The following is a 27,338-nucleotide window of genomic DNA, read 5'->3' as shown; positions in this document are numbered from 1 at the left end:
AACTTGCCAATCCCTTCAAGTTTACCAATGAGCTGCCGGGAAATAAGTGCAGAGGTAACATGCTCACAGGAGGAAAAAACCCATCATCTCAAGAATTTTTGTGATCCAGCAAGAGAGCAGGAGTTGCAGCTAAGTCTGCAGTTCGACGAACCAGAGCTCCAGTTCAAATGGGTAAAGGGGGTGGATCCACAAACCACCAGGGTTATGGGACAGCACATGCACCTAGCACATCTATTTAAAGTAAATGTCCAAAACTCCCGCTTCACCTGTGGAAACTGCAAGCCATCTGGAGAAGAGTGGAGATCAGATAAATGGGTTTGGATACCAAAGGGAGAAGAGCTCCAAGAAGGATTTTGACCAGTTCTGCACAATCTTGATGTTGAGCACTAAATCCATCAGCATTGTTTCTCAACACCTTCAATAGTTTAATTCATACATCAGTCCAGATCTACGCCATATTAAAAATGCCAGAATGCCTAAAGGATATAGGGGTGGTGACACAGCTTAAGGAAGCCAGAGAAAACAAGTGAAATCTTTTTGCCTGTTAGTGGTAAATGTGAATGCATATTGATAAAACATTATGTCCCCAGCAGAGCCAGTGACCTTATTACTGACTACTACAACAGCTTTAGGAGGAGAATCTCCTCTGAAGTAGTTACACCACACTGGTACAAGATCATGGTTGCAATACATTGCAATGCATAACTAGGTCTACCATCTCTGTAATCTTGTTTTCTCAGGCGATGAACATGATATCCCAAGTCAACAGAGCCTAAAACTACTGTCAGGCTCTACATAAAAGCCCTTGACAGTCACCACAGATCCCGTACTAGGCTGTAGATGGATTCGGCAGGGATCTGAGAAGCTGATAATGTGTGCCCAGATGAGCTTCAAATCTTCCAAGCCCTGATCTCTGGTGCTGAAGAAAGACAATGTTGATGTCACAGAGAAGCATAGACAAAGTGTTTGACAGCACCCTGAGGTACCCAGCCGTATCCATCCACTCAACCTGCAATTAAATGGAGGGCTAGGTGTAATTAATGAATCCGTCAAGGCAAGTCTGTACCAACGTGGTATTCAGTCTAGAATCCTCCGGCCACTCCTGGTGTATGAAGACCCAAACTCAACCACTGAAGCCTTGGAGAGCTATTTAGGAGTCTGAGCAGCATCACATTCTTTAGGCACATAGAGTGTGAGGCTGCAACAAGCTGCAGCTACCACTCAAACCTCAGAACGAGGAATTCAAGGTGGCAAGGACCACAGAAGTGATGCAGTACCCGGAGTCAACATAGCTGACATTGTGGTGTAGCTTGGTTGAAGAGCAAGGTCTGTCTGTTGAAGTTGGATGCAGGGGCTTTGCAGCTCAATCTTCAGCCAGAGCTTACAACACACTAATCACAAAGAGAGAGGCAGAAAAGAAGCCTCAGCGATACCACTGAAGCAGTCAAAAGAGCTTGAAGATGGCTGGTGCTCAAGAGAGGAGTGCCATGGGGAGGAACTTAGCTAATTTGCTTTCTGGACACAAGCTGAGGCCTAATCTATCTAAAGTGGGTCACACAGAGGGGGTTGTACGATGTTGAAAAATCTGAAAGCACCAAACAATACTTGGACCATCACTAATAATTTGTTTAGAAGCATCAGTAGATGTAATTGCACATACACATGTCAAACCAAACATTTACAATGTAGTTTTTTTATGCTAACTTTACCTGGTTCATGATGGATGTCTTCCTCCCCAGCCGGCTTCCTGGGAAACGAATGGTGCTTTTCTTGCTGCCATCATCTGACTCAGACTTAACAACCTTTTCACTATCTCCCTTCTCTTTCTCCTGCTCTTTCTGACGCCATTTCTTCTTGCGATTGCGACGCTCCTTGGCACTTTTGGAACTCAACTTGGAGACCTCAGAGGAACTGCGGGACAGGTGCCCCCCTCCTTCATCCTCTAAAGCTGCCTCCGACACAGTGCCAGCAGATGTGGCCATGGCAGCAGCCTGAGAAAAAAACAAGAGACATGGTAACCATAAACTATGAAAAACGGGTAAAGCTGTATGTGTGTGTGAGAGAGTGAGACCAACCTGTGTCTCTTCCTGCTGCCTCTTGAGCTGCTCCAACATGGCCTTGAATTCAGCCTCTTTTTGCTCCGCCTCCTCAATAGTGGCCTGGTTTTGCTCCTCATAAGCCATAGCCACCACAGCCAAGATGAGATTCACCAGGTAGAAGGAGCCCACAAAGATAACCAGCACAAAGAAGATCATGTAGGTCTTCCCTGCGGCTCGTAGAGTCTGACATTTACACGGAGATAAATAAGAAGAAATTAGAGCTTTAGAATGACTTAACTTGGAAAATTTTATTTTTAAACAGACATATTGGCCTATTGATAAAATAAAAAATGGAATGCATCATAGGAAAACTGTAGTTTTATGTTTATGAGTTTTTCTTATTTTGTCAGTGGCACTGTATGTCTATGTGTGTAGTGTCAGCATTGCTGGTGGTGCTTCTATTTCCCGTTCATGGCTTTCTCTAGGAAAACCTCCAGACAGGAAAGAGAGTACAGGAATTCCCAGGTTTAAATACGCACACACACACACACACACACACACACACACACACACACACACACACACACACACACACACACACACACACACACACACACACACACACACACACACACACACACTAAAACAGTGACTGGCCTATTTGCCAAATGAAGTGAATCTATTATGGCTGTGGTGGTGCAGGTCTGGAGAAGGAGGAGAGAAATGCTAGTGCAGTGGCATGATAGTGCAGTTAAACATTACAGATGTCTGTGCAGATGTTATATATTTAATTTGTACATACATTCTGCATACATTTGGCAGAGTATATGATTGAAGGTGTTCTAAAGGTCATTTAAAAACAAATCCACTTTTGTTTATTGCTATATTTCAGAATTCAGAAACTCTTTTCTCCCTGCATGAAAGATTAACAAAATTCTAGTGGCTAGCCACACACTCTTAGCACAGCATTTCTGATCAGCTGTCCTTCCTTCCCTTTTATTCAGAGGGCAAATGAACTGAGGGAGAGAGCTGCTGAGAGGCACTTTTGCTGATTCATTCAGGTATCAGGATGATGATGTACATATTTTTTATGATGAAGTGAGGACAAAATCATTAGTACTGCTTAGGGTGTGTTTTAGGACTAGAGAGGCTTTAATATACAGTCGGTCTCTAAAACTGGTGCAGAAAGGATCAAAGACTTGATCCATAGGTCATAGTGTGACAAAATATGCAGGGCTGCTTTTTGCTTCCTCTGAACTGTTGAGACTAAGGCAAAGAGACAGACAAATTCAGGAAAACACTCATTTACCAGCATGTAGAGATTTTCCCAGAAGTCCTGGGTCATGAGGCGAAAGAGGGTGAGGAAAGCCCATCCAAAGCTGTCAAAGCTGGTGTAACCATAGTTAGGGTTCCTTCCGGCTTTCATACATGTAAAGCCCTCTGGACATCGTCTGAAAGGAACACGCAGGAATACAAAAACTCTAACTTAACAAATGACTAAAACATGCCCCTTCACCATCAACACAGTTGGCATTACAGTTTTGTGCATCACTGCCAGAGTAAGTTACAACAGGACCATTAAAACGAGCCTGAAAAAGTCCCTGATATCTGTGTTTAGGTTTTATGTTGTTTGCTTATTCATGCATGTGTGCTTTCATGCACACTCTTAGGAGTAGGATATTGATATGATTTACCTTAATATTTCATGACCTTGTCAAAAGCAAGCAAGTATATGTCATTAATTATGAGTAAATATTTAGACTGTCTAAATAGTACATGTATGTGTATATATGTACTCATTTATATTAAAACTGCAAAAAAACACATTACTGAATAGTGGCCGCTGTAACGACTACTTTCAGCTTTATTTTGTATCTGCAATGCCAAAATCTTGGTTAAATGCTACTTAACATTTTTGTATATATGATAAAGTTGTGCTTTGCAAAAACATGGGTGGCCTGAAGATCCACCACCAGGCCAAAATGAGATGCTTTGGGGGGGGGGGGGTCAGGCCTGGAGTCACCCCACACCCCAACACACCACAAGCTCCATGCAAAGACAGATCTGAACACGTGTGAAGTGTCATGTGGCTCACGAGCTAACAGAGAGAGTGGCACCAGTGAGACAAGGACGTGGACAGGATCTTTGAAGCCACAGCCATGAATGATGCAGACTAGAAGGTCCAGTTAACATCAGCCATCATTGTCAGCCAAGATATTTGGCATTAAGGAACATCGGGTGACAAGAAACCCTGAGTAGCTCAGGATCATCTTACTCCTAAGTGTTGAAGGCAAGATTTTGTTAAAAATAGATAGATAAAATACATAAATACAAAATACATAAAAGTAAGAGGTACTGTAGATCATAAAACTATCAAATAACACGGGCCTGGTTATAGAGGATTTTTAAGAGGATTTTGTACTGAATGCGTTGGGGAATAGCGAGCCAGTGAAGAGTCTAGAAGATGGGACTGATGTTCACAGGTGTGGGTGTGGGTGAGGAGGCGGGCAGCAGAACCATAGAAGATACTATTGCAGCAGTCAATTTTGGATGTAATGAAGGCATGGATCAAGGTTTCGGCAGCAGAGAGGCACAATAAGGTTGCAGTAACCTGGCTGTTCTGTGACTGCACAGGAAGAGAGCCATCAGAAACATCACTGATGCCGCAGAAAAGGCATCACGATGACTTTGGATCAAGAGGGATGACCCTTCGATCACACACACTATGTGGGCAACTAAATATGTAGGCATGCGTTCACTGAGTGAAACACTAACTTACCCTGAGTCAGAACTATTTCCACATAGTAGAGCATCAAGCTGACCAGGAAGGAAGTAGAAGTTAGCTATGTAAAAAAAACAAAAAAACACTTGCATTAGACACTGCTCTGGTTTTTACATAAGCAAGGTAAAAAAAAATAAAAATACAAAAAGTAAAGAATATACAAACACTTTTACTTTTATGTCCCATTTATGTGATCATTACCAACTAGTTTAATCGAGTGTCAAGAAAATGACTCACTGTCATTCATGATGTATTCGCCCCAGTCAAAGGGCCTGCTGCCATTTGGCGGGTACTGCTCGGTCATGTTGATTGGCCAGATTACACACTTATTCCGCAGGTTCCCCATGAATAGCTGCAGTCCAATCAGAGCAAAGACGCTCAGACAGAAGACGGTCAGGATCATCACGTCCGACAGCTTCTTCACAGACTGGATCAGAGCACCCACAATGGTCTTCAGGCCTGTCAATTAATACATGATAAACGCACACACGCATACACACAAATGTGCACAAATGCACAAAAATGAAAACAAGCAAACTCACATACACACGCACACAAGCACACAAATTCAAATGCACACACACACGCACACACACAAACACACACACACAGATACACAAATAAAAAGAATTGCAACTTTTGGCACTACAAGAGTGTACAAGCTGAGTTTAGTTACTGCTATTCAGAGTCACACATGAAAAAAGTTAAGTTAGGTAACATATCTAATCCTGTCTTTAACCCTGTGCTGTGCAGTCTCTTACATAAATCTAAATTTGGCAGGCATCAGAATTATTTCTCAAGCACCTACGCCCAGCGCTGCCGAGCCTGAATACCAGGAACTGACTCAGTGTGTCTTGTGCATTCTTTTCGAGTAAAACCAGTGCATTGACTATGCTTGTTGTTGTTCCTGTCATTCGTGCTTTGATGTAAATCTGTAGATCATGCTGTTGTCTTTTTTAAATTAATTATTCAGATAGTTGCTAGCCATGTTGTGTGTGTTTAGCACTTGACCTAGAATTTAAGCATATACAGAGACTGGAATTTTAACACTTCAATAGTATGCAAAAATCATCTCAATTGGCATATAGGGGTTCTGTTTTGGGTTATAACATTTATCTAGCAATAAAATGTATTAATAGGATTGTAGTAATATAATATAAATAATATAAAAGTATGGTTATGTTTATTTTAAGCTCTTTATTTTGCATCTTTACCAGATGAAGTTAATATATCTGAGGATTTTAAATCATGCATAAATGTAATAAGGTAATTGCTAAAGCATTGTTTAACCGCTACATAATGTGCTGTAACAACACAATAGAGCCTTCAGCAGAGAGTCCGGAGAGGTAAGCTGAGAACCCAGTTTGGGTGTGAAAGATATTCAGCGTAGAAATTAGAATTCTCTGATATCCAAACATAAATAATGTAAGCACAGTGCAATAATAGCACAGGTTTTCCGATAAGGTAATAAAAAATGTAGCCTGTGTGTGGTGTGTGTATCTGTCCTTGTTGGTGTGGGGGCTTAATATCTCCAGTCACTGTCTGCAGGTACAACTCTGCAGCTCAGAGGCAGAAAAAAACATATTGTCCTGCATCTCCACATCTCCTGGGAGGACACCGTCTCTTTTCCTGCGCTTACTTTCTTGCTGTTGACTTCCATTACTTCTTTTCATGCATACTTATTATGAGCACTACTTATTTCAGGCAAAGAGAACGATCCCATATCATGAAACTGGATGTTGTCTGGTTTAAAGTTTTAATAATCAATGTGATATTATTTAAGAAATGTGTCTGTATGTTTATCAAGAATCTCCCTGTGATTAAAAATAAAGTCTTTAGTGGAATAAAAAGGACAAATACGATATGTTCATTATAGGTAGATTTTAGAACCTACAAAATTACACTAGCTGTTCTACTCTTACCTAGCTTTGCTAAAAAAGAGCTCTTCTCTCCCTTACTTCCTTTTTAAGCACCACTTGACTGTTTTCTGTTTTATGATAGGCTGACACGCCTTTATGCACCACAACACTTGTCAGTCCCTTCCTATAGGAAGTTTCAGTAAATCAACTGTACATGTAGCAGCCACAGACGAAGAGAAGCAAGGAAAATTTTACTTTTCCTGGTTTTAAAATGCTTATATTAAATGTTGCATTTATACTGTTTTCACAGTCAGAGTCAAAGTCGGTTTAGAGAATGATTGTGGTCAAAATGAGTTTTCTGCTGTGTGGCTGCTGGCCTGTTTTTGCATCATCAGGTTTATAATTTGTGGGGCATGAAAAGAACATGTCTAAATATGCATCTCATTGTATAACAAATACATAGTTCAGAGTTAATACCACTGGAATGACTGAAGTGGCCATTTAAGAGTAGATACTGCATTTTAAAGACCCTTAAAACCATTTCCCCCCAAACAGCCACTTATGACACTTGAGAGATATCTGTTTTTATGTTTTTCTCTGTGCTCCTCTCCCTGGTTTAAATTGGGCGTGGCTCTGAAAACGTGATGTCATATACTTCCCTGTGCCTATCAGGATTTATAAACAATTGTCTCTGAGTCTAAAGACAGTTGTTTGGGGAGTTTGCTCATCAAAGCTGATCATACCACACCCACACAGTCTTAATGAAGCAGATTAGCTGAGTTTTTGACATTTTGTCACATTCTTAATAAATAATCCCTAAGGATGATTTTCCTCCAATGTTTAACTTGATTGTCACATATTTGTCATGACTATTTAACATGGCAGAAAAATTATTAGGTTTGGAAGTTTTAAAAGGCTTTAGACAAAACACTGTATGTCCTACCTCCCAACATATGAGCACTGTATTTTATAAAAATCCTCATTCCATTAAAACTCTATTATAAAAAGTAGCCTATATCTGGAGAATTATTGTCCCTTGATTTTGCACTAAAATTCACTAGAAAATGTTGTCAACACTCTGATTGGCAGCTTGTTATCACTCGAGCATATGGACATACAATGTTGGTACTTCTGCTGTCTCTCAAATGTTTGGTTGGGTTGATGTATTTAGTGCAGATTTCTAGCTGTGTGGTTATTAAAAAGAGACATTTCTAGAAACATTCAATAAAATCAAAGACATGACTGTCTAGTATGTAATAACAGCACACTGAATCCACAGCGCATTTAGGTTGAACCACAGATAGAGAGGTCACATTCAGTGTTTTTCATAAAACAAGAAACACTGCAGATGCATGGGATGTTTCCATCAGAAAGACACATTTCCATTTGCACATTTTTACTACCCCAATGTAAGTAAACAGTTCTTTAGAACTGTGTTATAAAAAGCATAGTTGTCTGAAGCATTTTCCACTGAGGAAGAACAAACAGCAACACAGCTGGATTTAAGATCCATCTGGAGAAGAGAAATTGTATCATGGGATTACTATTTCCATTCACTCCTTGTGTCCATCTATGGGAACATTCCTGACTAACTGCAGTTAATAATTATACTGCATCCAACAAATCAACTTGACACAGCAGCACCACAAACAGCAAAGAGCGCACAGAACCAGGCTCAGTCAAGGAAGCAGGAAGTGAAGAGGAGAAAGAAAGGACAGGCGAGGAAGAGTTGGTGGCTGGGGGGGGGGGGGGGGGGGGGGGGGGGCAATGAGAGGTGGCATGCAGGACATTTAAACGCCAAGGCTGAAGGAATCGACTCTGTGTCAGCATCACCTGTCTGTAATATGTGATGGTGACCTTGCCTTAACTGAAGAACCGTTCCCATCCCAGGCACCTCTTTCTCCCACTCTTGCAGAGCTGGGGCAAGCCCACAGGCTGGTTTAGCCCGGAGCACAACTGAGCGCTATATGCTGGAGGCTGAGCTTATTGTACTGTACTGAGTGTGTTGTGTGTGCACATGTTTCTATATATATATATATATCTGCATGCGTGTATAAATAACTTCACTGTGTCTGCATAATTGTTTTACAAGCAATTTGCGTGGATGCCAAGTTGAAGCAAATATATAAACTTGTGTTACTGTGTTTTCCCTAGAAAAAGAAATCTTATTTATGATATTTACTTATATTTATGTTTCCCTTTCACTCCCAGGATGGACAAAGATCTTCAAAAAAAAAAGAAAAAGAACAAAGAAATCTGAAGTCTGAATCAAATAACTCTTAACTAAAAGATAACAAAATCCAAAAGAAAAGCCCCTTGAAGCCAAACCTGTAAAAGCATGTGTCTCTCAAAGCTTCATGCAGCGTTGATGTGTTGTCAAATAAGGCTTGGCAGTCTTAGGGAATGAAATAGTGTTTAGAAACGAGTAGGCAGTGTCACAGATTGTGAGAATTTGGCTCTATGTATGAAACAAAACTGAACACAAATCAAATGTGCAAAGAGGTGAAAGATTTAAAACTACTCATGATCACGTTTTCCCCCTAATTAGTTTGTGTCAACTCCTTGGAAATAACATCTGAACTCTTCCCTATGTTATCACATTGTATTGGGCATGAATTGATGTTCCACTTGGGGTAGAACTCGACAGACAGATAGCTGTTGCATACCCTGATGTGCTGCATAAGCCCAACTGTCAACATGGGAGACGTGAGCCCACAAGACTGCCAGTAGACTGCTAAGCCTATCAAAAATGTATTGCTACCATTTTTGATTGTCATAAAAACAAAAGTAAAACCAAAAAAAGAAATGTTGAAATTCTAAAACATCCTCTTTTTTTAAAGAAACAAATATCAATGTAATAAAAATAAAGACAGGTAATAGATAAGGTAAGCTCAGCCTTAGTGTTTAAATGGGAGTCTCACCTGGAATGACAGAAATAGTTTTCAATGCTCGGAGAACCCTGAACGTTCTCAGCGCCGAGACATTCCCAAGGTCCACAAACTCTGTTATATATCTGTAACAAGGTAGGATGACACACAGAACAGAACCCCATGACACACAACACACACGATAACAACACACACGCACGCACGCATGTACGCGCAAGAGCACGACACCAGCACCACCATCGAAGACCAGGAGGGGACACCACGGTGAGAGAAAGGACGCCTGTCCGACCAGTGGGAAGAGAACGAAGGAGGAAGAGGAGAGGAGAGGGACTGAAACAAAACCACACCTAACATCAACCCCGTGACTCGCCCACCCGCAAAACACAAACACCTGGACTGTCTTACCTGGGATAACTGAAATTGTTTTCAAAGCCCTCAGAACCCTGAACGTACGCAGAGCTGACACATTGCCTAGGTTTACAAACTCTGTTATATACCTGCAAGGTGGATCAGATACAGTTACTCAGCAGCCGTCCCAAACAGAGGAAAGAAAGAATAGATTGTTACATGATATTTTAATAAACGTTATCAAAGTGCTGCGATGGACTGATGTGGATTGAAGGTGCTGTAGGCAATGGGGAGGGAAACAAATCCATATCGACGGAGGAGATGACGTGAAACAAAATGCTGGGCTTGAAATCAGTTTGCATGAGGAATGTGACATGTTTAGTAAGACCTAAACAAAGAGTGAGTTTTGGGTAACTGCAGTTTAGCAGCTATGGTGGCTAATCTACATCTATCAGTATGTTTATCAGTAATAACAGACAGTGGTGTTCTCCACCGTAAAGTAAAGCTTATGTATAAAGTTGCCACATCGCAATGTGTTTGTTGCTGTAATGGCTAAATGTGTTGACTAAAACTTGTTTTTCAGGTTCTTAGGGGAATTTTGTTCCTACATATTCTTCCTCATTTCTATAAAGTTGCCCACAACAGCTTTTCGGTTGGGGAGTACTATCATCATCTAACATAAAATAATCACTATGTTGTTCATTTTAATAAACGCTCCAGCTGACTAAACTAATCTAAAAGATTAAAACAAAGACAAAAGCTTGATGGACGTGCATTATGACACAAAATGTTTAGCATTTTTTGGTTGTGACCAAATTAAAATGACAGAAAACATTTGACCTGTCATAAAAGTTAAAGCACAGGTGTCATGAATAAGGCTACTGGTTGCTCTGTTCCACTGAAGCCACAGCAGTGAGCCAGCATTATTACTGTGATTAGTTACACCTGTGTTTGAGTCGCCAGACTGTCACTGCAGTGAGAAAACACTGTCACAATTTGGGATTTTTACCTGCTTATCTTGTAGCTAGTACTGCTTATAAATAATAAACTTTCCTCTATTCATATTTTTATTAGTCATGTTGAAATCCCCTTTTGGTTTCTTGCTTTGATTGCAGTGCTTTTTTTCCTTTTTTCATAGTGGGTATATGTGGCTTTAAATTATTTAAATTCTTTGATGTTTTTATTAATAATTATTAAAGTTAAAATACTTACGCCATTGAGATGACCATGAAATCCAGCCAGTTCCACGGGTCTCTGAGGAAGGTGAACCCATCTATAGCGAAGCCTCGGGCAACAATTTTTGTGAGTGACTCAAACGTATAGATACCTGTGAAGGTGTACCTTGAAGAATTAAAAAAAAGGAGACAATATCAAAAACTGTGACAGAAACATTAAATAAGGATATTGTAAGTGAGAAGTAGTATGTATGTGTACTTACTCTACTTGTTTGGACCACTCTGGGGGGTCACTAAATGTCATGAATATACAGTTGGTCAAAATCGTACACATGATGATCATGCTGAATAACGTGAGAAGACAGAAGTTAAGGAAAGTTTGAACAGTGCTACCCATAACACCCTGTACATTTTAATACAACAACGACTGATAAAGTAAATCTTTAGGAAGAGGGCAGAGTAGGGAGAAGACAGAGCTTATAGTGCATTAGCTTCACCTACATTTTACTGACCACTTGTGACATAAGCAGAAAATGAAAACATGTCTAAAATACTGAAACATGTGGTTTTATTCACTGTAAAACAGAGAAAAGGAATCACTTGAAAGGATATGAATGTATCAAAATCTTAATAGCTATTCGCCTAAGTAAATTAAAAGGGCTTAAGATGTACAAGGAGGGCGTGGCACTGAAGCGGAAGATTGTTTTTCCTTTGTTTAGGACTATAAATGTCTGTGGAAAGAGAGAGACAGAGAAAGAGAAAACAAGACAGTTAGTTACATTTTCAGAGCTGATTACAAGGGAAATACTATTCAATACGTAGTCTGTAAAACATTCTTATTTTTATTAAAAAGCGATGACTGTAGCTTGACTGATTAGCTGATGTGAGACGGAGTCATGGGACACCACTGCATTGGTTTTCCACTCTTACTACCGGGCTGATTCTCCCAATACAGGTGACACTGAAATCCATTTGAACGTGGCATTTTGATGAGGGTGCTCACTATGCCCTACTAGAAGCGGGACGCCAAGTGAGCAAAGTACTTGAAGTTGTAATGTCTTGCCCTATGCAAAGCACACAGGATGAAAACGGTATAGTAAAAAGATAAATGGTACAGAAAAGGGCACATAGTCAGTGGTAGCAAGGACACAGGGCTGTGTTTTACTCCATTGACATCACTCCCTCTGTGGCCAGCCAGCCGAGAACTAGGAGCACAGTTATCACCTCTGTCCTGGTTGCATCAGACGGAGCCTCTGTCCTGGCAAGCTTTTCATAGTAGAGGCTTCAGACAGGTGCATGGGAGGCTCTCCCCTCTCCGTGGCCAAATGACTCTCTTCGCCCCAAGTTTAAAGCTCTTACTGGAAGAGAACCGCAAATGCTGTCATCGATCAGGGGCAGATCTGCTGACTCCAGGCTCTCAACAACCACTCCCCTATACCCATAAACAGCACTGGACCAAGTGGGGCTGGGCACTGGGGTGAGGCAGCACTGTGTGTGGTTAGTGGACGTTTGTGCCCATGACAAAGACAATGTGGGGTGTCAGAGTGAGAAGTATGAGCTTTATTTACAGACAAATGGATACTTTACATTCACAACAACTAGTGTGTTACCAATGCTTCCGGTTTGTTTTTATACCCATAGGCATTACAGTTTAGAGATGGTTCACTGACAATTTATAAATGCATGTGAGGAGAATCATGTGAGGTGTTTTTTCTTCTTCACCACATCCTATATCATGAGTATCTATGACGCCACTGTTGCCTGCCAGTATTTACAGAAAACACATCATGTCCTGTATGTAACCAGTACCGAAGAACAATGAAGACACCAGTTTATGTCTGAACTTATATCACTTTAAGATGTGACATTTTCTTCACATTCAACATTAAGTGATAAACAATTCTCAAATTAGCCAAACTACACTTCAGTTTACTAATAATTAAATTCAATTAAATACTGTGCACCAGTGTAGGCATACAAGGTCATAAAGCCAGCTCTTTATTACTTGTCCTGTTTTATGTTCAGGTGTAATAATCACTGCTCTCACAAATGATAACCCATATGGCACCAGCAACTAAAAACATACAACACACCACTAGTTTGTGGTTCACACCATGGGAAACACTAGAAAGAAGAAGGGGAGGCGACCAGAAGTGTCCTGAGACAAGTGGTGTCCTGAAATCTAATTATATTAAAAATAGCGTCCGCAGTCTGGGGAAAGACAAAATGTATTCTCTGTATCAGAAGACTCCTCTCTCTCTCTCCCTCCCTTCCCCACTCATGTTCCTTTTTGCCTATAGAGCATCTGCACTACTTAAAATATCCTCTCAATACTTTTTCCTGTCACATGGAGAAACAAATTTTCTGTGCCTCATTAACACTATACAAACAGGGAAACACAGGATCTAGAGTCCTGTTCAAAGTGTAACTCTTTCTCCCAGAGGTCAACTCACGTGTTTTGCTGAGAGCAATATCTCATTAGCAGTTTAGAGATGCCCAGCATGCATTACTAAGTTTCATATGTTAATCAATGTGAAGCATATCGCCTTGGATAAATCGTGTGGGCTTGTAGAGGTCTTTGAAAACATCAGCTTTGAGGACACTATCTTATAGAAAACCCATGTGCTTAGTCCTGTCTGCGTTTCAATGTAGGTCACTCTCTACAGCCTACAGAAACTTAGACATTTTCATTAACATTCACAATTCAACTGTAAAGAGGCTTCAGTTACTCAATGAACCTTGTCGATTTAGAGACAGAAAAATCTGCTGTTGACGCAAAGTTGGCAACCTGGCACAATAACATCAAGGGATGCAAATGCCAGGCAATCTCCTTAATTGATTGTGCCACATTAATCGATAACTGATCAATCTCTGAAGCCTATAAAATACTAAATGTATGTTTTTACCTCAATGAAAGCTTCACTGCCACATATTGTTATAGCACAATTTAAATCATAAACTCAATTAACACAACTAAAATAATTGTGCCAAAAATGTACATGACTAAACAGAATAATTCTGTGTGACACAAAGGGTTTACTAGAAGACATAAAGTAGATGAGACTAGAAATGCCGGGCACAGAGCAAAGACTAAACCATTCTTATGTTCATAAAAATGGCTATAGCTCACGAATGCCCAAACCAAGTAGAAACATAAAGGGCGCTCAGATCTCCTGGCAACAGACTTTAGTCTTACTTATTTTAATTTAAAAATATGCGCAAAACTTTGTGGTCAGAGATGAATCATGTGAGCAGTCTGTTAACCGGAATTCACTCTTGATAAGAAGGCAGTTTTCAAAGCATACCACTGCATGGGAGGAATTGTAGAAGGCGCAGAAGGTACAGTGAACTAGATAAATTAATTTCTGTGGGCATTAGGCGCTTATTATTTTATGAACTCAAACCTCCAGCATGTCATCAATGTAAGCTACACCTTAACTGCGCTGTTCCTATTATTATTGTAATTATTGTTATTATTATAGAAAACCACTCACTCTGTGCAAGCATCATAGGCTCTGATCTTGGCACACATGGTGCAGTTTTCCGATCTGAGCGGATATTTAGTCCAACCACTGAAAACACCCACACCAGCACAATGTCCCAGACAGCATCCACCGTACTGTCAGTTGATATATTCTTGATTGTTTAAATTAATTTACCCAGTTTAATTCATTTCCCAGACAAACTCTGTATAGTAGGTTGACAGACAATGAATTCATCGTCACACAACACAATTAAATTGGGCTCAACATATCATACCGTGTAGTGCACTACTAAGCTTAGGGAACTGAGGATGAGTTGCATCTATTTACATGGATAAACATAAAGTGACTATGGTAGTGGACAGGCTCCATGGATCACAAAACACTGTATATGAAACACTATGGATGCTGAAGTCCTTCACACGAAGTACACAAGGGGCCACACACACATATCACATTGATCGGCCTTCATAATGAAACAGTTAAATACATACACAGTTGGGCATAAACACATGCAAAAATACACAACTCAGCAGAGCAAGATTCACTGTAAGGAAGCCTTATTCACTGCAAAGCTGGTGAAATGTTACTAATTCTCCAATGAGCATTAAAGAAAAAGGCACTTATGCAAGAATCAGGAGGCAGAATGCAGCTGCAAGGGCAGTGTGTGTGTGTGTGTGTGTGTGTGTGTGTGTGTGTGTGTGTGTATGGGTGAGGTGGAGGAATAGTAGAGCAGGGATATGGAGAGGGGCTTGCAGGGGTATGGGACAGCAGCAGCAAAGAGAGCTGAAGAGAGAGAGAGAGATGAGGGGGTGGAGAGGGAGTGATGCAGAACAGAAAGCCTGAGAGCTGCAGAGGGGAGAGAGCCAAACCTGAGATGGATGGGTAGACGGAGGGAGGAGGAGGACTGGGTAGGCATGCAGCAGAAAGAGAAACTAAGAATGAGATGTGGAGGATGGGGGGGTCAGAGAACGTTAAAGAGAGAGAGAGCTGAGTGAGATCTAAGTAGAGAAACAATAGAGACTAAATCATGGGGAGGGGGTGTGCCTCTGTTAATCATCCCAGGACCCTGGCCTGACACAGACAGGTCAATTACTTCAAAAACCGACTGCAGATTTGGACTGCAGACCTTTTAGAAGATGGTAATAAATTATTAGTAAAAGCAGTTAATCGATTAGGCAATGTGTAATCGTCAACAATTTTGATAATCGATCAACGGTTTAAGACATTTATGAAGAAAAAAGGCTAATCATTTGCCATTTCCAGCTTCTCATTTGTGGATTTGCATGTTTTATATCATTGCAAATCGAATACTTTAGGGCTTTGGACTGTTGATTGAACTTAACAGTAAACTTAAAACACCATCTACTGTGATGGGTATTAATCACAATTTTAATATTAAACAGCCTAATCACAGAATAAATTGATTACAAAAATAATTGTTGGAGCCCTAAATGACCTTCAAACAGTACAATATTACAAATCATATGTTACACATTTTAACGATTTAAAAAAACATCTGTATTCACAGAACTTGAAACAGAAAACATGACTCACCTGCACCATTAGCTGGATTTAAGGATTCTGTTATGTATATGTATGAGGGCATCTTGATTCAATTTATAGAGAAGCAAAAATGTCCACAGTACGCCAGCACTACTGTGAAACTTTGATGCTTTGGGAAAAAACAGCCCAGATCTCAAGAGGACCTTTAATTTAACATATGTTAGCATTATAGGCTCAACCATAACTCATGTACTTCTGTTTGAGCTCGCTGCAGTGAGGACTCAACCAGTAATGTCTCACCTAAATATGTATGACTGCAAACTAATACCCGTGTGCTGTGCTGCTAAACCCCACGTTCCACTCCTTTCCCCACCCTCCTTCTTTATACCAACCTGGCTAGCATTGGAAGCACACTCAACCCCACCGCCGCTCTCCACCACCCCCACCCCTTCCCTTCCTCACTCAGCCCAGAACAGGAAGATGCTGTGTCATCAGAGACTGAGGACTCAGACAGAGCACTAAAGCCTGGCCCTCGCTCTAATTTACTACACCCTGAAAAAAAAAGAACGCTGGAGAGGTGGAGGAAGGGAGAGGGAAAAGGAGAGTGATGGACAAAGACACACACAGAGACAGAGATGGTGGAATAGGAACATAATGTAATGGTGTGTACGGTGCTACATGCTGAGATTCAGAAGCTACTGCTGCTTTAGCCGTGAGCTGCCCTTGCGCGCTCACTAGAAGCTTCTGGCCTGCAGGAGACTGAACAGAAATGACTGGTCTTCTGCACACTCGTGTTATAAGACGGTCACCGCAAGCATGAAGCTTCCGCGTCAACAAAACCTGAAAGCTGTTCAAACTACTGTCTGTCCAAACTGTACAGCCGCCAAATCAAGCTGAATCATCTTAACTGTATTCCCCTGTATATCGAAATCCCCCCTCTGCACGCGAGCACAGATTTGTACACGTGGTACAAGTGCAAGCTAAAACACTAGCATGCCCTTCATCCATCCCGTCCTGCTTTTCCTGAATGACCACAGCAGCTTTAACATTGCCTAATCCCATCAGACATATGAAAAGCTCCAGCAGTCCTCTCCCCATCACAGGGGAAAACAGGAACTGCAACGCTGCATTTCTCTTCCTCACCACTTCCCCCTCTTCCTCTCTTTGATGCATGAGTGCTGTGATCAAGTTTCCTGCAGCTGATGGTAACACACGCACACACACACATTCATTGACAGACAGCGCAATGGGGAGCGATAGGATGACTGTCGGTCGAGCAGGGGAGACGAGCAGCCTGGAGGGTTGAGGACAGGAACAGCAGAGGAGGAATGGATGCTAACCATTTACTTAGAGGCACTTCCTCAGGTGTGATAAAGGACAAATACATTAGTGGATTAGGAAAAAGATTGATATGAATGATAATAAAGATGGAGAGGGAAGATGAGGTCGTGGCCTGTGGCTCATTGAACCTGCTGACACAACACTGGTATGGATATAATTGTAGTTGGCAAATTTTGACTAAGCAGAATGAAGAGAAGTTCAAACCTGTACTGATACATACAGAAACACATATGGGGTATAAGCAAGATGTCTATGAAGATTCTCAGTCATCCAGGTCATAGTTATCCAACGAAGGTTAAAATCAAGGGCAACTGGACTTGGTTGAAGATACTGGAAGACGTTTCGTCCCTCATCCAAAGGACTTCTTCAGTTCTGACTGACTGGCAGGGAAACTCAGCTATTTAACCTCAGTGGGATGAGGGACGAAACGTCTTCCAGTATCTTCAACCAAATCCAGTTGCCCTTGATTTTAACCTTCGTTGGATACATATGGGGTATAGCAGTAGCTTATTAATTAGATAAGATTTTTAGCTAGCAGTCTAAAAGCTGAGTACTCCTTCTGTCCCTTTTGAAATTTCCTAAATCATGCCCTTAAGCAAGGCACCGTAGCCACAGCTGCACCAGTGGAGCTGCTCGAAAGGCAGAAAATAAAGGACCGTGGCTGTGATTCCAATCTGTTGATATACTGCAACTACCTTCCCATGTTATGAATTTATTTCTTAAAAATTAACAAAATTCTGATCAGGTAAACCGTCAAATGCAAATGCAGCACATTTTTATATTTGGATATATAATGGACTGATAAGGACCAAAACACACGTTATGTAGGCATATTGGCACGAAATCCTTCAGCATAACTGCAGCAGTTATCCATTATCAAACAATTAATCCATTGGATTATGTACAAGCTGGAGTATTCACTAATCTATAAGAGTGTGACAACTGGCACACAGTTCTGACCAAAACCCATTTGAAAATAACATTCAGTTTGTAGATGAACTACCTCTTGTTTTGGAGCCTAACCCTGTCATACCGATAATGCAGTTGTTATCATATTTCACAACTCTTGCCGATAATTATTGAGGCTTTAAACATCATTTAATTCATAAACCAACACTGGTTCTTAACTTCTACTCTTAGCTCCATGGGGATAATATGTGCATGAACTTATTCATCACAGAGGCCAAAGAGTTTAAGAAAACATCATACCGTAAATGAGGAAGAGAAGCACACTCAGAATGTCTGCGAGCTGAACATTTGAACAGTTTTAATTCCTTATTTTTGTTCATTGCATTGTTTCTTATGCAAACTATAAGAATCAGTGCTGTGAAGCTTTATGCTCAAAGACAACGTTTGCACAGTAACATACTGTACTTAAAGTGCTGGACAACTTTGTGTGACTGTACTGTGTTCACTCATCTGGATGAGCATCTACGATTTTGTACATTGGGCCTAAGTTGCCAACCTGTGCTGCAGCGTGTACTGTTAGATATCATTTTCTCAACGTAGTCTCTTGTGTGCACACACTATTGCACACACACAAACATATGGCTGGGGAGGCGTGTGAGCGGAGGCAATGATAAACAACTTTCATTCAGCCACCTTCACTTCAGTCAAGTGAGACGCCACAGATCAGAGTACGGACAGGTAAAGACATATGCATTGGGCTATAAGCAAAATGGGGATGGATAATAAAAAAACAAGAATGCAACCCTTCCTGTAGCCACCGCTGAACTAGGGCTGTGGATCAATAGATCACAAAAGGCACATACACTTGATAGTTTCATCCGCCCTATGAGGGAGGAATGCTGGCTGAGATTGCTTGTCCTGCTGACTGGGCTTCTTGCTGCTGTACATGCCGCGGATTCTCTTACATATTATCACTGCCACCACACAGTAGACCGGCTACTTCACACGCCTACACAGCTGAAGGTACTACAGCATACTCCAGCCCTTTTCTCTCCACTATCTGTCCTCTCCTGCCATCTTCTGCCTTCACGCCTCATTCCTCTTTCGCTAGCACAGAGCTACATTAAGGGCACAGCCACGCTAGAGTTTGAGTGGTGTGGGAAGGAAGCCTAAAATGCCTTGAATTCTGGTCTCTAATTAACAAAAAATACATAATTTGGAGAGGAAATAGCAGATTGGGGTTTGTGTCATCTACATTTGCATCACATCATCAGAAGTTGACTTTCAATAGATGCCATGATTATGCACTGGTGTGGCACGTCTGAGGTGAAAAATCCCAATATGATGTTAAACAATATTAACACTGATATGACCTTCAATGCTAATATGTACGTACTAACATTTTTAGATGTGATTTTGGATCTGTTTTAAATCTCCCAAAACTACTGTGAAACACCAAACTCAAATAAGTCCTGTGGAAAAAAAATAGAAGATGTGGTTCAGAGCTAATTATCTGTACTCGAATTAACATGTGGCTGCAGTGTATTACAAAAAGTGGGGAGAAATAATACATGCAGATCCCCATGTTGCTAGAAATGTGTCAACATGTCACATGTATACATAGGGGCTGTTGCTCTGCAATTATTTTAGCTGTGGTTTAAAGTTTAGGGCAGGTTTTAACTTCTGTTGTTTGGGTCAAATTCACATGATCACCATAAATCCCATCATTGAATCCTCAGAAGCTGTGGTTTAATTGGAAACCAATTGCTGTGTCCTGTAGAAATCACCTGAACTCCACCTAGACATAGTCTAGTGCCTGTGATGTGGTCAGTCACGTGAGCAAATAATCATAAATGTATGGTCCACCACAGTTTTAATGTAAGCTAGTACTCTATATTTGTCAGACTATTGATACTGTTTTCAGGTTTTCAGGAAGGAAAAAAAATTATTGTTTCTCACTTAATTCGATTCAATCATGGAACTAAATTTGATATCAATGTTGCATGACAGGGCGCAGTCAAGGGTGCAAATCTCAATAATTGTGCACACAACATCCCTCGCAGTGTAGGCTACTCACATTCACTCATATTAATTACTTGTAGAAAAATCTGGAAATGTCAACAATGATTGAAACACTGCATAACACAATACAGATCACAATGACACTAGTAACAGCGCAGCAACGCTGATAAAAATGAGGAGGTTCAGCTGAACCTGTTTTTATTGTGTGACAGAGCAATCAGGTCCAGCTTAGCACACAACTTAAACCACTGCAAAATTAACTGGGCCGGTTCTAAACTGCAGCTGAGCCAGTTAGATGATAAGTGACAGAGTAACCGCCCCGTACGGAAAATACGGCACAGCTAAATTATTACTGTACTGATTCAAATAAATGCTACACACGCTATAGACAATTTGTTGGACAGACCACGTGTCATCTGTATGTGTGTTTTGTCACTAGTAGCTATAACACTGATGGCATATAAACATAAAGGCGAATTTGTCATCCCTGCCAGCTGTTACATCATCTTTAACATGCATTAACACAAACAATTAATCGACTTTGCAGAAACCTTTATGAGAATCACCACTGCCTGAGAACTGCATTGCACAGCAACCCTGCAATGTTGTAGGAGCAGAATGACCACGTCCCTCTGTCTCCGTTGTGCTTTGATTGTACAGGTGTACTAAAAAACTCACACAGGCCTTGTGTGATCTCTTGTGCACCCTAATAATGCAGTGCCTGTCTCTAAGACCCTGTAGCAGTGACTAAAAGGTACCCGTAAAGATCTTAAATCAAGATCATCTCAAGGTCATCTTTGTTTTTATTAAATCCCTATCTCTTTGATGAATACAAGAACTTCCATTTTAACTGATATAATATGAAACCTAAATCTATTATGACAGTGAATTTCATATTAACTTTCAAAGTTCTCACTACCTATAAACTTGAAGCAAATGCTTCTTCAGTTGAGTATTTGTCTGATAAGTTGGGGGAAAACTGGGTGGTGCATTTGGCCTGTGTGACAACTCACTTTCTTGTTCAGATAGTATGGGTCCAAATCCTCCAGTGGTGTGGCCTTCATTCCATCAGGAATATCCCCGTAGATGAAGGGCAGGCTCTTCCCAGCCTCCAGGTCGCTGTTGGGCCTGAGCTCATTCTCGTCAGACGTATCGCGGTGACTACTGTCCGATCTGGGCTTGGGTGGCTTCTTGTTCTTCTCTTCATTGATGCGCTTCTCGATGTTAGCGAGCGACTCCGGGGTGAAATACTTGAAGCTGTCAGGTCCTGGGGGTGCAAGAAGGGGTGCGGCCATGTTTTCATCCTGCAGCTATTTCCTCTTTATTTGTTTTCCATCCAAGACATCCAAATCTGAGAGGAAGAGAGGGACACAGAGTGAGAAAGTGAGGCAGGGTGAGCATATAATACTGAGATAAAGAGAAAAGTGAGAAATAGACAACAAAAAGAAGAATGACAAAACAAACTCATCCTTTAAAATAATCTAAAATTAATCTATAGTAATGTTATTAATAACACTGACTGTACAACACAGATTTACAATTAAAATGGTTGGCATATTTATTTATATTTTTTATGTTAGGCCGGTCCTTTTGCCTCCCTCACAGATGGAATTCAGTAGTTCTTCCAGAGAAAGCAAACAAAGCAAAATGAAACTGAAAAAGTGCAAACATTTGGAACATGGGCCAGTAGGCATTATTTCTGCTCCCTCCATCAACCTTAATGACTAAAGCACCAATCCTGTACCCCAAAAGCTAAACTCAAGTACCCAGCACATACAATAGAGAGCGTTGAATTCCCTTTTGCTCTCCGTTGTGTGACCCCAACAGCAAGGAGACGTGTCATGCATAAAGCATAAACACAGGTATTCTGCCCTTGTGTTTATGCTCACAAATGATGGCCTCTTTATGCCACCAGAAACTCATCTGCCTTACTCTCTACTTTACAAGTATCTTACATACCGTATTTTGCAATATTTCTTTCTCAGGACATTTCCTACAACAAAGAGGCAGCATTTAGAATTATGGCAATCCTTACAGCTCCATATTGTTGACATTAACAAGGAATACCGTGAACGTGCTGGTAGCACTGCTGGTCACACTGAGAACAGACATCCAGGTCTGCAGCAGCTCTACGCAGCTTTCAGCTCACTGTTTAGGCTCGGAAGTCTGTGTGGTGAGGAACAGCCCTTATTGGCGATAGATTTAAAATTAGATGGAAAGTGGCTCCCAGTGCAAAAGCTCACACAAGCCTGTTATATGCTATCTGCCCAGTGCAAAATTACAAGGAGCCAAACCATCTACAGCCTAGCAAGCAAAACAGACCCCGATATTTGTGCTAGATGTAAAAGTAAAGTTAGCAAAGAGTCTAGCACTACATAGAGCTCAATAACTTGATATTTGTATATCAAGGCTGTGAATTTCTTTTGGTGTTTACTTCTGCCATCTACTTATGATATACATTCATCTATATTACAAATTAAGCATATTAATTATTATTTTAGTGTGTAAATTATGGGTGGACTTCATTGCATGAGAATAATTCAAATGACCTGTTCCTTTTTCAGACTGAGAAAGATTTGAACCTTTATAAATGTTACATGGCCCATGTTTGTCATATGTAACAGTGCACACAACACAGGGCCCAGTGTGTATTCTGCTGTCTTGACTGAAACAATGATTCCACACAGGAATAACCGATTAATTATTCATTTACAAATAATAACACTTTCTAAATAGTTGAAGTGTGTCAAAAGATAATCCATAAATCATTGTCGGAAATTGTTCAACCTCTGGGGCTGTGACTCACTGTTTAAATAGTAAAGTTGTAATAACATTATCAACTGCATCTCTCCGGGCTCCTGCACTAGATATATTTCTCTCCCCATTTGGCTGATGGCCATGCTGTTTGATAGGCTACACCACATTTGACAGTCAAGTCACAGTTCAGGCTATCACAAAATGTTGAGAGTGTGTGCAACATTCAATGAAACAATGAAGGGTACAGACCTGGAAATGAATCAGAAAGAAGTCAGACATCCACAGGCAGCTAGAGATCCAACGGCCCAGTATCTTCGAGAGAAAAAAGCACAGCCAACTAGAAGAGGGATGAAGTCCGATTCAAGTAACCCAACCTCAGCACAACCTCCAAGTCTCCTTCCACCAATACTACATCAATTGATCCACCGTCAAGGTGATTCAAACCAGTATGCCATAGCATGGCCAGCGGTACACTTCCCACATAACGCTGGAACAATCAGCAGGCAGCAAAACTGAGAAGCGACCAGCGGAAACTGAGATTTGCAGATGTTCTTTAATGCTGTCGATGTCCACTAACTCACTAGGTCATAGAGAAACACTGCATAAAACATACATACATTTTAATTAAACAAAAAAGAGACTGAGTGACTGAGACTGAGATCAATTGCAATGAATGTTATCCGCGCACGCAATCGGCACCAAAAGCGCGCGGCCCGCAACAGCTCTCGGTTCCGTTAAATCCGTTAGGCTATGAGTCAAGTCTGTGAGTCCGGAAATAAAAGCTGATGGGCGATAGAGAACAATAAAAACTCCGGCAGCCTCGTTTGCCTCCCAAAGGAAAAAAGGCAGGCTTGTCGCTGTCCGGTTCAGCAGCAGTAGCGTTTAGGAAAATGCTCATACACTGCGTCCTCTGTGCGGAGGAAAGACATCCAAACGCACCACGGCTTCCGTCCCGTCACCTGGAGAAGAAAAGAAAAAAATCTATTCTGCTCTGTGCACTCTGATGATGACCTGACATCTGACGGAGCTAACCGGACACCGTGGCGAGATAGTGCTGGTGAGGCGGAGGTGTACAGGGCACTTGCATCAGAGTCACATGGGCCGGTGAAAAACTTACACACCCTTCATTTCCTGCAGTGATGTCTTAATGCTGCCTGTCACTAAATGTGAGATCCCATCTCAGTCCAAATCCACAGCATCACTGAGAATAGGTGAGCCCGACGGGCCCTAATCCAGCATCAGGCCACAGAGACAATAACTTGGCAGCAAAATATTAAAAGGGGCCTCAAAGAACCCCCTCATATCCTCTACGGCTGCCTCTTTCTTAATGTCTGAGGCTCAGGTAAAGTTATGACGTCTTGACCTGAAATGTCGATGAGTTATGATAATTCAGTTTAACGGACAAAGGCGGAAATTACGAAGCTTTGGAGGTTAGGCCACCGCAGAGATAAACAGATAAAGAAAAACTCCTATTTCTAGGACAACTTTATCCCTGTGCGGGACGAGGACCACCCGCTCCCCTTCTTCAGGCTGCATGTCTCACCGTATAAGCGCCATTAATTGCTAAGGAGTTATTTGTAGCCTGTGTAGTCCTCAGTAAAATCCACCGTTTAATACCGAGGCGCGCCGCTGTCCTATAGGGCCAGAGCCTAAAATACTGCAGTGTGGTTTATTGCTGCTATAGGCTCAAACAAACTCACAGTAGGTCAGTTGAATGCCCAAGCCATGTCCTGACAACTCGTCCCTGGCCTCAACTCAAAGGAGGCTATAGCACATCAGCACGTCCCAGTTTTATTTAAAAAGGTGAAATTATTTACAGCAATAACAAGAGAGAGAGAGAGAGAGAGAGAGAGAGAGAGAGAAACTAAAACGGCCTTAAGGCTATAGGCTACCACACCCGTATAGATAATGTCTAAGAGACATAGACTCCATATGATGCAGGTTTATAGAATGACAACATGATGGCAAAATTAGGTTTTTTTGGAAGCGACTGCGTGAAAATGGGTGCCGCGGCCCCATTGAGGACTGCCAAACTAAAGACGCACCTACCTCCCCACGCAATAGTCTCCAAAGAGATTGCGGGGGGTGGGGGTGGAGTGTGGGGGTGATGAAACTATCATAGTTATAAAATAATGCTAGCGGAAAAAAATGCCCAACATTATTTTGCAAGCGACGCATTACCCATGCACATGGAGCGTGCAGGCTAGATCCTGCGGCCGCTCGGAGAAGTTTGACGTGATCTCACTTCTGTATCCCATATGCGTATGTTTCACATTCTGACACACTGAAATGTCATTCCATCCAGCGGCAGGCCAACACCCCAAATAACCAGCTGTCTCCCTGTTTTCTACCACGCCGCAGCACATATCCGTGTTTTACACTGTAAAATCACATCTCAGCCACTTCTAACTGATGCCTCGCACGGGCTTCATATTTGTCCATGTACTGGCAAGGAGCCCTCCTCAGACGCTAAGAAAAGATGCTGAGAGAGGGACCGCTCTGCGGCACTAGGATGCAGTCAGTCGACAAAGTAGGACTGCGATCCATCCCACGACACAACATACCAGGCAAAGCAGGAAACAGATTGTCTACTTACTTTTTCTCGCATTAACAGAAATCCAGGCAGCTGTCACTGAACTGCAGATGTAGAAAAGAGTCGAGAGTAACTGCGGCTGTCGCCATATTGTTGCTGCTATCTTCCTTCCCAGTGCGTGCGGCTACCCTGCATAATTGATGACTCTCAGCAAATTGTTAGGGAGTGTCGGTAAATGCCTGTAGTTTCAATAATGGACAAGAGACCGCAGCATCGTAAGCAGAAAAAAAACACTGTTCACTATATACGTAACAACAGTCATTGATATTCTGGTTGGGATTGGCAACATATTTGATTTCATCTTGCTATCAAAATAACTCTCAGGTGGGTGATTACCTACTTTTAGAATTACACCTGGAAGTTATTAGACACCTAAAGACAACTCTGAGCTTGTAATGAGAGTTTGTGTCATCTTAAAAACACAAACATCCACTCTGACCAAATCTTGCATTAGGTTTACAAATCAGTGTGAATGCTGATTCAGCACCTTTGTTTTTAAATATCTTTATTACTAAAGGTTGATACCAAATTCATTACACTTAATTTGTGTCATAAATGACTGATTTGACTTGCAGCTCAAGACCAAAAATAATGAATTCAAAAGGTTTTGTTTCTTTCTCATATAAACCAGTGAAGCAAGTTGCATTGTTAATTCTTGAGTAAAATGAGCTTATTTAAGTGGACTTACACATCAAGCACAAGGTAAACCAATCTAAATGAAGAATTCTGTCATGAAGCTCTTCGACCTATGGTTTACTTATCTTGCCTTAACTCTGATGGCAAGATCTGATGGATTTGTTACACAGCTTTCTTTGGTTTTAAATATATAGTATATATGCCTTTTTCACTGCAGATGTTTTGACTTGTCACAGCCGGGGTCACTAATAACATGTCCAGGTAAGCCCTGTGACAGTGAGCCAGCAGGAGCAATACACAAAACCAAAGCCGCTGAATGGAGTACAGCAAACACTGTTTTTATATTTAAATATATATATTTATATTTATACCTTTGCTTTTCCTACATGTCAAAATGTCTGCAGTGAAAAAGGCAAATTACTGCAACTGAGTTCCACATAGACACAGTGGCCAAAGTTTTAAATTCTTCTGTATGCATGTTCAAATCATTTTATAACTGTCTCAGAAACCTTGCCACTAGAACCACATACTAAACTACTGCTGACAGCAGATAATATACAATCAAATATTGTAATACATATATTGCAGGCAAAATGTATAAAAATTTGCACAATCAATCCACAAAGCTGGTTATTCTATGGTTCACAGTTGGCAAAATGGTGCTGTACAGAGCCTTTTCCTTTCGAACCACTTGAATTAATTATTTGATTAGTTTCTGATTCCAACTGAAGTCCTCTTAAGGGTTAACACAGTGGTGGTCGTATGGATGTAATATGGGAGTAATAGTTCTCAATTAAAAGCCAGGGAAAAATCTACTTGCACAGTTTAGTGCTCGGAAAGTAACAGCAGCATCTGACACTGGAACAAGTTAACCTTCATGACTTACATTTCAGACCTTGTTCACTCTAACCTGCGCTTCCCTAAACAAACAGACAATACTTAAATATGGGTCATTCAGCAGTCTTGGTGTGTAACTGCACAGTTTGTGAGTGTTTTTGTTT

General features: G+C 41.1%; 1 protein-coding gene across 5 annotated transcripts in view; it reads right to left on the bottom strand.

The window, feature by feature from the left end:
• scn8ab (sodium channel, voltage gated, type VIII, alpha subunit b) overlaps positions 1-25,841 on the bottom strand; it is a 60,979-nt gene extending 35,138 nt beyond the window's left edge. Inside the window, exons 1-12 of one of the 5 annotated variants that reach the window (XM_038697701.1) lie at positions 25,705-25,841; positions 23,358-23,420; positions 21,365-21,702; positions 11,704-11,822; positions 11,355-11,444; positions 11,129-11,257; positions 9,602-9,693; positions 5,059-5,280; positions 4,819-4,882; positions 3,349-3,490; positions 2,076-2,282; positions 1,710-1,991 (exon numbers count right to left, since the gene is read on the bottom strand). In XM_038697701.1, the coding sequence (XP_038553629.1) occupies positions 1,710-1,991; positions 2,076-2,282; positions 3,349-3,490; positions 4,819-4,882; positions 5,059-5,280; positions 9,602-9,693; positions 11,129-11,257; positions 11,355-11,444; positions 11,704-11,822; positions 21,365-21,646 (1,629 nt within the window). In that variant the 5' untranslated portion in view covers positions 21,647-21,702; positions 23,358-23,420; positions 25,705-25,841. Of the gene's footprint in view, positions 1-1,709; positions 1,992-2,075; positions 2,283-3,348; positions 3,491-4,818; positions 4,883-5,058; positions 5,281-9,601; positions 9,694-9,973; positions 10,066-11,128; positions 11,258-11,354; positions 11,445-11,703; positions 11,823-21,364; positions 21,703-23,357; positions 24,018-25,704 lie in introns of those variants that run through there. The other 4 variants (XM_038697703.1, XM_038697702.1, XM_038697704.1 and 1 more) reach the window with 4 other exon arrangements.
• Positions 25,842-27,338: the final 1,497 nt, after the last annotated feature.

The sequence above is a fragment of the Micropterus salmoides genome, unplaced genomic scaffold (genome assembly GCF_014851395.1).
Source record: "Micropterus salmoides isolate LMB-PRFRI ecotype aquatic unplaced genomic scaffold, ASM1485139v1 Ms_hic_scaffold_4, whole genome shotgun sequence".
NCBI lineage: Eukaryota > Metazoa > Chordata > Actinopteri > Centrarchiformes > Centrarchidae > Micropterus > Micropterus salmoides.
The sequence above is the reverse complement of the archived record's forward strand: the minus strand, read 5'-3'. Positions and strand labels throughout refer to the sequence as shown.